The 13,599-nt window shown below is 53.1% G+C and overlaps 1 protein-coding gene across 1 annotated transcript in view; it reads right to left on the bottom strand.

Moving 5' to 3' along the window:
- Positions 1 to 13,599, bottom strand: part of PSD (pleckstrin and Sec7 domain containing) — a 46,715-nt gene that overhangs the window by 22,221 nt on the left and 10,895 nt on the right. The window contains exons 3-6 of the mRNA XM_071563832.1: positions 11,849 to 12,747; positions 11,665 to 11,767; positions 10,568 to 11,036; positions 4,553 to 4,996 (exon numbers count right to left, since the gene is read on the bottom strand). Of these exons, the coding sequence (XP_071419933.1) occupies positions 4,553 to 4,996; positions 10,568 to 11,036; positions 11,665 to 11,767; positions 11,849 to 12,622 (1,790 nt within the window). The 5' untranslated portion in view covers positions 12,623 to 12,747. The remainder of the gene's footprint in view (positions 1 to 4,552; positions 4,997 to 10,567; positions 11,037 to 11,664; positions 11,768 to 11,848; positions 12,748 to 13,599) is intronic.

The following is a 13,599-nucleotide window of genomic DNA, read 5'->3' as shown; positions in this document are numbered from 1 at the left end:
ATGCCAGGGAGGGTTGATGCATCCTATGTCCTGGCTCCTGCTGCCCTTCATGGCTCGACATGGAAATGCACAGGGGAAAATCTCCCCCAGGCTTGTGCTTCGTTTCTTGCTGCATCAATGCTTGTGGGGAGACCTCTGCATCCTGTGCCCTAGCCTTACCCTCCTGCTGTGCTCCTATCCCAGCCCTCCCCATACCTCCTTTCCCCTGTCTCCATCCTTTCTTCATTGCTCTCCTTCCTCTGCTCAGCTTTCACCCTTAACCTCCCGCATCACACCCCGAATCCAACCCACGGGGCCCCAACCTGGGCACAGCTCTTCAAGGCATCATCTCACCAGTTTTGTCACCTGGGAGCTCAGGCCAGCTGACAGACCTGCGCTGGCCCCGGGAAGGGCACCGGTTCCCCGACCGCTCCAGTAACAAAAGGGAGCTTATAAAGAACGGCAGCGGAGCTCTCTGGCAGGCCCTGCGCTCCAGCACTCGGCAGCAGCCGCGGTCTGGCAGGGACGCATCCCTGACTGCCGGCGCATCCTCCGCCCGAGGCGGCCGCCAGCCCCACAGGCTCCCCGCTCCTCCCACGCAGCCGCAGCTCCAGGGCTGAGCTCTCCCTCTAGCGAGACTCTGGGCGTGCTGCCCCTCGCCATGATGTCTGGCCCTTTCCACCAGGCGGTTTGCAGCCCCGTCTTTGATGTTTCTCCTGTGTCCCCTTCTTCCTGTCCCACTGCAGGCGTGCCACGATGAGGTCTCAGCGGAGGATGCATCGCCCGGGGGGCGAGTCATGTCCCCTCCCTCCCCGGGCACCCCTCAGGGGCCTGCATGGCTGTGCCCGCAGCCAAGAATGGCTCCAGGGGTGTGGGATGCAAGAGAAGTTGGACAGCTGGATTTCAGAGAGCTTGCACCCCTAGAGAGATGCAGTTTGCCCATTTACATTTCTCTGGGGCTGATGTCCCAGAGCCTGCACTGTCTGCCTGCAGGCCGGCAGCCCTGGCTGCCCATGTACGGGACTGGGCAAGCCAAGTGATCCTCTGGGCACCAGCTTGCACCCAGCAGCTTGGCCAAGTCTTGCAATTTGGACCTGCAGTTGCAGAAGTGTGGCTGCCACCAGAGAAGCGACTCCTTGCAGACGCCAGGGCTATCCCAGCTCCTGCCTTGACATCTCGGCAGCACTGGATCTGTTCGTGGCTGGCCTGGCCTATCCAGAGGGACATCCCAGCCCTGGGGGGCTCTGCCTCCACACATGCTCTGTGGGTCAATGTCATAGCAACAGGGACAGACTGCTTTAACTGCAGCCCTCTGCTCAGCTAGAGTGGGGGACCTGCACACCTACACCTCCTGCCCAAGTGGGATGATAAACCACTCACAGAGCCTCTGATCCATGCTGGGCTGCGTCCACCACTGTAGGGTGTCTTGATGTGGGTGGGCAGGAAGAGGATTCAGCCACTGCTGCCTCCCTTTCAGCCTAGCCCACTGCAGTAGGTGCATGCACCCCAGTACTCAGGGAGGCCTCTCTAGGTCTGCACTTAGACACACTTTCCACATACAAGGTCAAGATAAAAGTGTGGTCTCAGACTATCATGTGCTGAAGAACACCAGAGCCTTGGTGTGAGCAACAAGGCTGCATGAACCAAGGCCACTGACTGCAGGGGATGCTACATCTCCTCAGCAATGCAGGGGCATCACCAACTTGGCCATCCCTGACACCAAGATAGGTGGAAAGTCACAGGCTGCAGGGCCATCCCCAACCCCAGGCATTGCAACAATTAACACCAAAAATTTTGGGACCACCAGGAGGACAACCACAGGGCAGCACTGGTCCAGACCCACTGGTGTTCATCACCAGTCACCATATCACTCACACCAAAGCTCTGCAGCCTGAGGTCACTGCTGCCAACCCCGAGACTGACAGACAGTGTAAAGCAGTCTCCACTGCAGAGTCCCCCTGCCTGGAGTCCTCAGTCCATTTGCACTGGTGGCATTCAGTCTGTACTGCTTGTGACACTGAAGTGTCCCTGGGCAGTGGTGAATGCCTTGCTCTGGCCCTGCTGGCACAGGTGATGTTGCATTACAGTGGCTGCAGAGGTTCCTTAGCTCCTTTCCTCAGCAATTTCCATTAACTACTCCTTAGCGGGAGCGTTACAAGGATACCCTCTGCTCAAGAAGATCAGCCTTGCCAGGCATCAGGATCCATTGGTTCCAGCTCAAGAGAACCTTTGAGCAATCAGCCCAGATACTTCTTCCTCAAACTACATGGGAAGTTTCAGCTTTGTGATCAGCTCCACTCAGAGTCTAGAGAGTTGATGGTACCAGTGATGTGGAAGAGGAAACGTTTTGGACCTCTCCCTTGCCAGAAGGCCTTGCCTCTTGAGTACTGACCCTGCAAAGGATGGGCTGCCTCAGACCCTGGTGCCACATGCCTTCCCAGACTAGTTCCTTCTTCCATGCCTCATTTCTCATTGTCTTTCCTGCAGCTCCTGCTTTAGGTTACTACTGGAGCCAGGGCACCTGCTCACCTGCTGCAGAGCAGTATGTCAGGTCTAAACATCACCTGCAGCCCAGGAGATGGGCAAGAAACAGGGCCTGAACTGGACAAAAAGAAGAGCTATGTAGGATCCCTACTGATAACTAAGGGAATTGTTTCTAAATGGAGAAAGATAGTTGCTTGTGACTCTGTGTGTGCGTGTGTAACAGAAGTGATGTTGGAGCTTATGGTACTATGGGGTACCCAAGTCTCAGGGTCCCCCAGTCTAGGGAGCACAGTGGGAGCTGCAGCTGGGTTTCCCCTGCACTCCCCTGCCACTAAAGCAGAGGTACTCCTGCTGGAAAGGGAGAAGACAAGAGGCTCAGCAGAGGTGAACTCAGAAAAGATCTAAAGCAGCTTGGGGGATACACAACACCCCTCCATAGCCTGTCTCACAGACCAGCACTGCTTTGAAACCTGAGCCAGGAGGGGAGCACAGTGCTGCAGTGTCCTCACACTGCCAGCACACTCTGTGCTCCACTGATTAAAACCAGTGAGGAATAATCTCTGTTAAGCCACCTCATTGTCATTCCTGTTGCCATCTGTATCTTCGCACCCTCACACCTCCCTGTGCCCCTTGTGGCACTGTTGCTGTGGTACACTGACATCCCACAGGCAGTAAGTCAGATACTTGACTAAGTGTCTCCAGGGTGCTCTGTTTAGGTCCCTTGCCTTGGCAAAGGAATAGGAAGCCAATTCTTCCTGCAAAAAACACCAACCATGGCTGGATACTGCCACCCTTCACTGCCTTTTATCTCCCAACACCAGTTTTACAGCACAAACCTAGCCTGGCCTCTGTGCCACCATGTCCCTGGCTTCTGTGTCCCAAAGAAAGAAAAAGCCTAACCCAGTGTCTCTCTGCCTCAAAATGCCCTTGGAGTGATCCAAGTAACACAGGGCAGATGTGACATCCCACTCTCCTCTCTTAACTGCAGACACCAGAGAGGACACAGATCTTAGATCTCCACCTGGCCACCCCAAGTCAAGTCTACAAGGATAGCACAGACTGTGATCAGAAGCAACATAGGTTTGGTGTGGAAAAGACCAAAGTCTAAGCCTAGAAAGTAGATGAGGGATTCAGTATTGCAGAGGTCGCTGGGCAGAGAGACTTTGTAGGGAGGCAATGAAAACAGGAAGGTCAGCACTGGCATGAATGAGAGGTACTCCAAGAGCTACCAGCTCTGCAGCTGAACCACTGTACCAGATCTGACATCCAAACCAGACCTGTCCACATCCAGAGGTGGACACCCTGGAAAAGGGAAAAGACACAGCCTGTCAAACTGCCACATCACAAGTGCCTCAGCATAAGACCTTGCTGGAAGAGGGAGGAGTGCAGAAAGGTGCTCAGCCTGGACATTGACTCACATAGGGACAGTTTGGAAGTGGTGGGACTGAGCTCCCCCAGCCCACTCCACCAGAGATCTCCCCAGGTACGAGCCACCCTGAGCCCAGGTGCAGGCAGGCTTGGATCAAGGCTTGGATCAAGGGAGCCTTCGGTGGGCTGTACTCATCTCTGCCCTCCACTTCCCAACATAAACAAGGCTTAGGAGATTCAGGAGGCCAGAACAATAGGTACAAGGTCATGGGACTCCTGCCCTCAAGAAACAAGAGGCTGCTACTTAGATGTGAGGGACACATGGTAGAGAAAGGCTGTGAAATTTCTACTGGTAGTTAACTTCTAACTGGTCTCTCCTCACAGCCACCAGGGATGTTGGATTGTCCCGCAACGGAAACCTCCACAGGGTTGAAGTCCTGGGACTCCCTGCTTGCTTGGCTTAAGGAAACCTCAATGCTCTCTAGCACCTAAACAGTGGCAAAGATGAAAAAGGAGTTGTGCTCCCACCAACACATCTACCACAACACCACAGTGATCCCTGGCCTGATCAGCCACTGCCCAGAAAATCCAGCATGCACAGTCCTGACACTTCCCCAGGAACACAGGTGAAGCTCTGGCTGCAAAACAGACCTCACAGAGTTAAAACTCCACATCAAGCCTTGGTGGTCGAGCTGGACAGCAAGCAATTTTGGTCACTCACCTCGTGCTGGAGGCCAAGGGAGTACCAAAGCTGTCCTCTGAGTGGCAAGGGCTGTGCCGAGCACCCTTCCTTCTTCTCCCCTGATCCTCCTCTCTCTCTGTCCAGGGGGCATCTGTGGCCGAACTGGTCCCAGAGTCTGGCTCCAAGTGAGCCAGAGGAGCAAAGTTCTCCTCAATGAGTTTGGCGCTGTCTCGGATTTGTCCCTGTATTTCTGGGGTGAGGGCTGGGAGGTCAAAAGTGAAAAAGGTCCCCTGGGTGCGGGCTGGGGAGGAAAGGATATCAATGGAGTCCAGGCTGGTGTAAGATGTGCCTTTGGCTCGATGGGACTCCATGATGGTCTCAAAATGCTTGCTGAAAGAGTCCATGCCATCCTTGGAGAGGCTGTGCCCTAGTAGGAAGGGCACTGGAGACTTGAGCATACCCTGTGTGTCTCGATCCATGATCCTAGAGGGAAAAAAAGTGAAAACTGATCATTGAGAAGCAAGGGATCAAAGCCCTGAAACAAAAGCCCACATGCTGCTCCAGAAGGAAACTGAGGAGGGCAGAAATCTCTTCTGAACATCTGTAGACCACCAAGGAAATGCCTCACCTGCCCAAGACATCATGGGAAGAGGGACTGGGATGGCCTCCCTCCAGACATATGCTGCTCCTTTAATGTATCACAGACTTTTGTTCCTTTAGTGGCTCATCCTCATAAGAAGCTTATGAGATGGCTACTGCTCCCAATCACTAGACTTGAGCTTAGATCCAATAAAGGGCTCAAATACCAGAAGCAGGATGTGGTTCAGCTCAATTTCCAACCAAATCTGGAAGTGAGTGAATTTTTAATGAGCCTTCAGAGCTTCCACCACCCAGAAGGCTCCTCCTGAAGTTGCTCAGCACAGTGTGATGCCTTCTTCCATGAACACTGCACTGTGGTCACTGAGTACCATGCTCAGAGCATGACCAACGTCCATCTGCAAGGTCTGCTGGGTGGTTCCAGATGATGTCTTGGACCCATCATAAGGGGATTTTGAGCCCCAGGAGACATTTGGGACTGAACACAAAGTGATACTGAGCCACAGATTTCCCCAGGCAGTACAGAGCCTCACACTCATCTCTGAACTTGGGGATCTGAGCTGGCCCATGTACCAGATGCCAGGCTTAGTCATCTTGTCAGGGATAAGCCTCACAGAAAGACCCAGCCTGTCTCCAGTGCTGTTCTGGGTCCAGCCCAACACAGGTGTCTCTAAACCCTGAAGCCTTGAGTGTTTTGTCCTCTAAATGAGGTGAAATGCAGCCTGCCCATCCATCTGAGCATGTGACAACAGGGATATTTCCAACACAGGGAACATCAATGCTTCAGCTGTACAAGCACAAACACAGCCCTAAGAGCCTATTTTACTCATAAGCCGCTATCATTATATTAAAGCTGTGGAAAAGCACTTGTTATGCCACTCTCTCCTCTGATTAAAGGAGAGGAATTGCTCCAGCCTGTCACAACACTTGTTGGGAACAAACAGCTTTGTACAGAGGGCTAGGAAGATGTGTTGCTGTTAAACACACCAAATGATTTTCATTCATTAGCCTTCACATGCCGCTCAAAAATTTCACCCTGATTACTTCAGCAGGCCAAGACCTGGCAGCTTGACTTCTCCAGAGTGCCAGCTGGCTTCAAGAGGAGTGCAGCAAAGCCAGACACAGGTAAGCAAGGCAGGGTGCAGGCTGATTTCGCCCATCCACCAGCATTTCCCTGGCTGTGCAGCATCACTTGATGCTCTTACCATTCTTGTAGGAGCCCCAGGAGCAGCCACCTCTGGGACAGCTTTCTGGCGAGGACAAGGCAGAAGAGGTCTCTTTAACATCTGCAGATGTGTTTTACAGATGTGAATGTGCATTCACCATCCTCACCCCCCCCCCCCCCCATCCGCTGCATGTTACTAAACCAAGCTAATGCTGCTGACTGTTTTGCACCTCAAATCCGCAAGGAAGGTGAAAGGGCTGTGCAAAGGGAAAAAATGCCAGCAGGTGGAAGGAACCTTATTCCCAGGAGAGGGAGCTGGGCTCATTCCTGTAATCAAGTATAGCACCACCAAGTCACAGAAAAAACACAGCTGGTTTTGTCTACACCATCCAAGCTCTGGAAGCAATCTTTCCATTCCAAAATATCAAGCACAAAGCTGTTCAGCTCCAGAAGGATCTAGTCACAGCAGCATACATGCAATGCCCCCTGCTCAGACTGAGATGCTTCATTAGCCCCTGTTGAGCTGCCCAGCCCCTCCAAACTCTGCCCTGGTCCCCCAGGTCCACTGAGACCAAACCAGACAAACACAGCTGGGAGGAGCAGAGGAGAAAAGGAGATACAGAAGCTGTAATCAAGTGTCCGTGCAAGGGTGACAGGCAGTGGGAAATCAAATATGTTTCCAGCCTTGAGCTGGTGTGGGAGGGGTAGCGAGCCTTTCTTAGAAGAGGGCCAGGCAGATACAGAGGGGAAGCGGATGCTGGGAGCTGATGGTCACACTGCATTGCATGTAAGTGCCAAAGCCAGCAGCACCTGAGACAAAGGTTTGCATATGGGGACCGCAGGGATCTGAGCAACTGGGTTTCTACAGCTGCATCTGATGGTTGATGGAGGGGAAAGGGCTCACTCTGCTCTCCCCAGCTGGTGCTGCAGAGCTGTGCCATTCCTGGCAGGGGGAAGAAGAGGGGAAAATCTCTCCTCTGGCACTCAGTGTTTTTCACTCTCTGCCAAATGCTCCTGTGACCCTCCAGATGCCTGACTGCCCCAGCTATACCCCACTCCTCCAGTCTGCACAGGCACAGCAGGCACTGTGTGAGGATCCTAGCTCAGTTCAAAGTAGGTGAGACTGTAGACCACCATCCAGTACCTTGCTTTATTCCTCTCTGAACAAAGCTCTTGTACAGATCAGCCCCAGCTGCTCCTTGCACTCCCTCCAGGCTCCTTTGCACTTCTCCAATGAGGCAGCAGCCTGCTCTTAGGGCTCAGTGTCCTAACTCTGACCCACACTCAGGCACAGGTACTGACCACAGGCACTGCAGTCTCCCCCTGACTGTCCACACTACCCTGCCATGTCCACGTCATTACACTGTCTCCAGTCCTTCCTCAAGAGCAACAGGTGCCTCTCCTGCTCATTGGCAGGTGCCTGCCAGCATCACCTTAAGCATCCCCTCTCCAAACCAAGTGGGTGGGATCCAGAAGCATCACTCCGGGCAGTGGCTCTGTGGCCACTCTGGGTTCTGGAACAGAGGCTCAGCCTCAGCAAAACACATCACAGCAGCTACTGCAGCAGGTTAAACACATGCTTAAATATCTGATGAAACTGAGGCCATAACCACTTTTTTAATCCCCAACAAGGCTTTCCCTCCAGCTATTTTCTTGCCACTAAGCAGTGAACACAAAGGCTCCCCAATTAGCAGATCTAAGGGCTTTCCTGGGCAAAGCTGCTCTACTTGCAGGAAGAAAAAGCATCACTGCCTCCCATCAGCCCTCTGTGCTCTCAGGAGGCTGGGCCATCCTGCTAGCAAAGCTTCTTCTCTTTTATCAGCCCAGGCACCCACACTGCAGGCCAAGCCAGGCTCTTCCTACAGTTTAGCCAACACGTCTGCTGTTGCTCAGGGAGGAAGGGAACTGAGCCTGCTCTCACTGACAGGTCTTGGCTCTCTAGGACTAATGGGAATAAAGACAGTAAAGACTTAGACTAGTCATTAGCATCAGTAGGTTCAACACTAAATATATTCAAGGAGTGGATTTGCTGGAAGAAGACACCATTTCCTCCATTGTTTTTCATGCCTTGTTTGATTTGGTGTTGGATTATTTTTGCTATCAGCATGCTTTCTTATTTTGGGAGGGTAAACCACCAAAGATTCTGACCTTTGGCTAGAATACTAAGCACAATCAGATAGTAACCAAGCCAAAGTTCCCATTGGAGAAAGTGCTAAACACTTAAAGCTATATATTCAAATGGATGTACATATCTAAAAGCTGAAAATAAGCATCCAAAGGTGCTTCAGTAATTTTGTAAGGCTGGTCCTTCTCAACTACCAAGACAGGCCTGGGGTTCAGCAGCTCCTGCAGCAGCAGAATGGTGACAGGTCTGAGGAGTCAGGGAGGCTTTTTCATCCCCCCAGCTTCACTGCTCCTGTGAGCAGGCAAAGCAGAAAGCTTAAAATAAAAAGTATCAATACTGGTGACTGGTAAACATGGATGAGGACTGCAGCTGTAAAGCGCAAAACAGTGTGTAAGTAAAAACACAGGGCTGTGATGCAGGGACTGAAAAAGCTGATTTGCAAGACACTGCCCACAGGGTCTTCACCTACCAGGGGAATATTCAGTGGGATGCAGAGCAAAAAAAACCTCACTGGTCTACAAAGAAGCTGTGCAAAATAAACATGATGTCCCTATACACACATTGGTAATTATATCAGGAGCACCATCTTTTAGGAGCAACAATACATTTAAGGGCACATCCAAGCTTTCAGAACTGCCCGGGGAGCTACAGTAGATTGTCTCAGAGGACAAAAAGCAGGTCTAGGCTTACAGCTGATACAACTTATAGTAGCCTAGTACATATTTGGAAACAAAATACCACCATTCAAGATAATTGTTACAGCAACTTGAAGAACTTGCTTCCAGTGGTAATAACTTTACATCTTACTCAAAACTTCTTTTGGGAAAAAAATACATTACCAATGGCTTATTTTCAGTTTTTCTCTAGAACTCAAATTTTTTGAGGACAGGACAGGCAGCAGGAAGAGATGATTCTGTCCCTTCCAACAGAGATGCAAGGGCTGGACAAACTGACAGGAACCCAGCTCCCCTTCCAATGTACACTTTCCCTTCTCGTCAGCCCAGTGGCTTCATTTTCTTTATTCCCAGTGCAGGGGCACCACTGAGGGTTGTATTTTCATTATTGTTTACTCCTGACAACATCAAAACTTCCCTTTTCCTTTTCATCCCTTACATGCTCCCCACCTACCTTTTACACAGCTATGTAAGTGCATACTGCCACACGGCATCCCAGGCATCAGCCTGGTTTTGTGCTTCCCAAATCAAACCACTCTCCACTCTCATGGAGCACTTGCTGATGATGCTGAGTCTCCTCACTTTACTCAAGACTCTCTGACAATACACGTTAGGAGATGACTGTGGCTGCCTGCACAGGTATCTCCTGCTTCCTGGCAGGGCCTTTCCTTTCCACATGGCTGTCCCACACAGTGCTGTGGAGCAGGTATCCACCTGATGATGCCATCACTTCTCTTGGTCAAGCCATCACTCCAGACAAAACTCCATGGGCAGAGTCTCACGCCACAAGGCCAAAGGGCCACCTCTCATAGCTCCTAATTGCCAGTGCCTGGCAGTGGACAGATGGCAGCTTGGACCACACTTGCTGCTCAGGGCTGCACAACTGAATGATAACCTTGGTGTCGCCCACTCCATCAGCCTCCCAGCACACAGTTTTGCCAGACATGAAAAATCATACCAATGGCAAGAAAAGGCTTTTTCCATCCGAATGTATCGCCTCCTCTTTCCCAAACACAGCATACCTATTGAGGCCAAGCAAATGTGACTGCTCCCGCCACTGAAGCACAGTCATATGCAGAGAGTAGGGTAGTCCAGTAGCACCTTGCCAGCCCAGGGCAGCTGCAGGACATGACCTGCATTGGGGCAGGATGTAATTAACCTGTCAGGACTCATGGCAGAAAGCCTCGACTCAGCCAGGCAACCTGAGCTGCAAGGCCTCACCCCAGGGGAGCGAGGCCCATGGCTCAGTGTCCAGGGCTGGATCACCTGTGCTGCCTTACTCCTTCCATAGGGCAGTGAGGGCCCCCTTCCAGCCCCAGCCCCAATCCCAGTCCTGTGGTGAAATCCACGACTCCCATCTCACCCCCACACATAGCTTACATGGAGCTAATGGGATTTTTGGCTCAGATACTTTTTGGCAGAGCCTGTTTTGCCATGTAAGGTACAATAAGGAGGGTAAGAGGAGCTTTTTGCCCTCACGCACGGAGCCTCACCTTTCCCTGTCCTCCTTCTTCATCACCTCAAACACCTCATTGTCCTCGTCAACATCCCTGTCCCTCAACCCATCCTTCAAGCAGCCGGTGCCTGGGGTGGGGAGCTCCTCTGGTGTGCTGTTCCTCCTGCCTGGGGTGCCCCCAAAGCTTGGATTGCTCTCACTGTCCTTCTGGCTCTCAATTGCTGAATCCACCTCTTCCTTCTCAGCCAGGATATCGTCAATGTTGGTTTCACGATAGCACCTCAGTGGAACAGTGTCCAGGTCTGTCTCAGAGTACTTCACTGTCCTCCTTATAATCCCAGTTTCACAAGAGCCAGGCTTCTGGCTGCCCAGAGGAGACACTTCTATCTCCACTTCCACATGGCTCAGGCTGTGCTCAGGTACCAACAGTGGTGGCTTGGTGGGCAGTGGGGAGACAGGCTTCTGGGGGGTCTCAGCCAGGGGTGTGGATTCAGGGGCAGAAGATCCTGCAAGGAAGGTCCAAGTGTTCAGAGTCATGGAGAGCTGCACTGAGGAGCTCTAAGGAGCCACTCCTACAGCACCACACACACACATCAAGAGCTTGGTCATGTGTCATAGAATTGTTAAGGTTGGAAAAGACCTCCAAGATCATCAAATCCAACATTTGATCAAACACCAGCATGTCAATTAACCACAGCAATAAGTGCCATGTACACTCATTTCTTGAACACCTCCAGGGATGGTGACTCCACTATGTGATGGGCACTGAGCAGTGGTGATGGGGAGACAGAAGGCAAAACAGTGTGAGAGGCAGAGACAGGCTGCTGTCAGGCCTAGTGCCTCCAGAGCCAGCCTTAAGCACCCATCTGAACCCAAAAGACCTTCTGCAGAGGCAGCCATGGACTCTGTGTTATTCCTCTTTGCACAGCCACAGAGGACTCTGCGGGGAGGTTGGTGCGTGCAGGATCTGGCCCCAGGAGGACACAAACTGACCAGCCTTGGGGGGAGCTCAGCTGTCCAGTGGGCACTGAGAAGCCCCAAGGGATGGGTAGCTCCAGGGAGAGTCCTGGCAGCAATACAGACTTGCAAAGGAGGGGCTGGCACAACCCAGGGCATCCGCTTCTAACATCTTACCTGTCTTTGGGGCATCCAAGGAGCCATAGAAGAATTCCCATTTGGCCTTGGCGATGCGCTGGGCATGGGCTGAGCTCTGCCGGGGGTACAGCCAGGCGTTACCCTGCAGATGAAAGAATGATGAGTGTGCAAGGAATCCCCAGGGCAGAGGCCCATGCGGGGTGTGGAGTACCCTGGTACCTACTTGGGGACGGGGCTCTGGCTTCAGGGGACTCCTGGAGAAGGTGGGGAACTCCTCTGGCCCATTGGTGAGGGATCTGTAGAGGCAGTTGGTGTTGATGGCACAGAGCTCCTTCCCACAGGGATGTGTTGCCCCTGGGGTTCTGCCCCCAGACAGGAGCGGGTCAGATGCGGAGGCCTCCAGTTTCACCGTGTGCAGGAGACGCTCCTGGGGCAGGGGCTGGGGCTGAGAGGCTCCCATATTCCCACCAAGCTCCAGGCTGCCGCTGAGGCTGTAGGGACCATTCTCCCAGCGGACATGGGGTGTTGTCGGGCTCCCCAGGGTCCGCACACTGGCCTTCTCAATGAAGCGGAAGGTGACGACAGAGCTGTGTCCCTCTGGGGCTGCCATCGCTGGTGGGCTGCGGCTGCCCAGGGAGGCAATGGCTGGGCCAGGCCGGCCCCGCCGTGGGGTGCAGGGGGCAGTCAGTCGCCCTGTGCCCAGGCAGCTCCCATTGCCAAAGGATGCCGTATCAGATGGTCTGCGAGCCAAGGAGCCCGTGCTGCTGTACAGCCCGAGGGGGCAGCGGCGGGCATCAGGCGCCAGGCCCCTGCGCAGCAGATGGAGGCGGCCAGCATTGAGGTTGGGGGTGAGGCAGGGTGGGGGGCTCTGCCGTTCAGCCTCAGGGCTCCCCCCTGCCAGCCAGGACCTTCGGCTCACCCTGTGGGCAAATGGTGGGGGCGAGGCAGAACAGCCCTCCTCGGGGTGGAAGCGGACAGGTCCCCCTGCTTGGGCCATCCTGCCAGAAGAGGGGCACAGAGGTGTCAGGTCCAGAGCCCAGCAGGGCAGCACAGGCCCAGCAAGGCAGGTTCCTGGCACCCCTGAGATGCCTTAGTCGAGAGGCAATGCATCCTCAGGCAGCCCTGAAACAAGAGCAAGGAGAGCTGGTTAGGGAAGAGAAGGCACGAGAAAGGGGCCATGGGGAGGGCAGGCCAAAGTGGCCCTGCCCCTGCAACAGGAGAAAGGGATGCTCCAGATGAGACAGCCTCCATCCAAACCCCTCCTACTGCAAGAAACAGGCAAGGTTCATTGAGGGCATCACACAAGCACCACTGCAGGGACGCTGGCAGCCCCTTGCTTGGTCCCCAGGCACCCAGAGTGTTTGCTTTCTCCCCAGGGTGCCAGGATGATTAGGCACTTCCCCCTAAGACCAGCACCCCAGACACAGTGAGAGCACACTATAAAATGGGTTTCATTTATCCTGCTTTAGGTTGAATATATTTACTACCCATAGCCTACAGCACACTAAAATAATTTCAGTAAGGAGGGGGGAAATTATATACTGGATCACTGAGACATCCTCCAATTTCACTTACTCAATGAGTTTAACATAAGCAGCAAGGGCAAGGAGCCTCTCTCTTTGGAGGTCAGCCTGGGTTTTATACTGTGTCACACCAGCACATGCCGCAGCCACTACTGGTGGTGCAGACAGAGCTGTCATCACCAGTAGATCCAAAAAGCAGTGGTTACAGACAATCCTAGCCTGGGGGAACAAGGCATGCCTGTTCTGCATACAGCTCACTTGCCTGCCTGTCTCTGCAGAGACCATTTACCCAGAAGTAGGACCAGACATCCTACAGCAGCAGGTGGGTGACTGCAGGGGAAGGCAGGACCCGAAGCCCCCATCAGCCCCACTGCTGACATTTTTCTTTCTCCCACTGGAGCTAAAACTTGTACTTATCCTTCCCAGAGTTTCTTCGAATTCCTAATATGCA

The sequence above is a fragment of the Pithys albifrons genome, chromosome 9 (assembly GCF_047495875.1).
Source record: "Pithys albifrons albifrons isolate INPA30051 chromosome 9, PitAlb_v1, whole genome shotgun sequence".
Lineage (NCBI taxonomy): Eukaryota > Metazoa > Chordata > Aves > Passeriformes > Thamnophilidae > Pithys > Pithys albifrons.
This window is presented reverse-complemented; position numbering and strand designations above follow the sequence as displayed.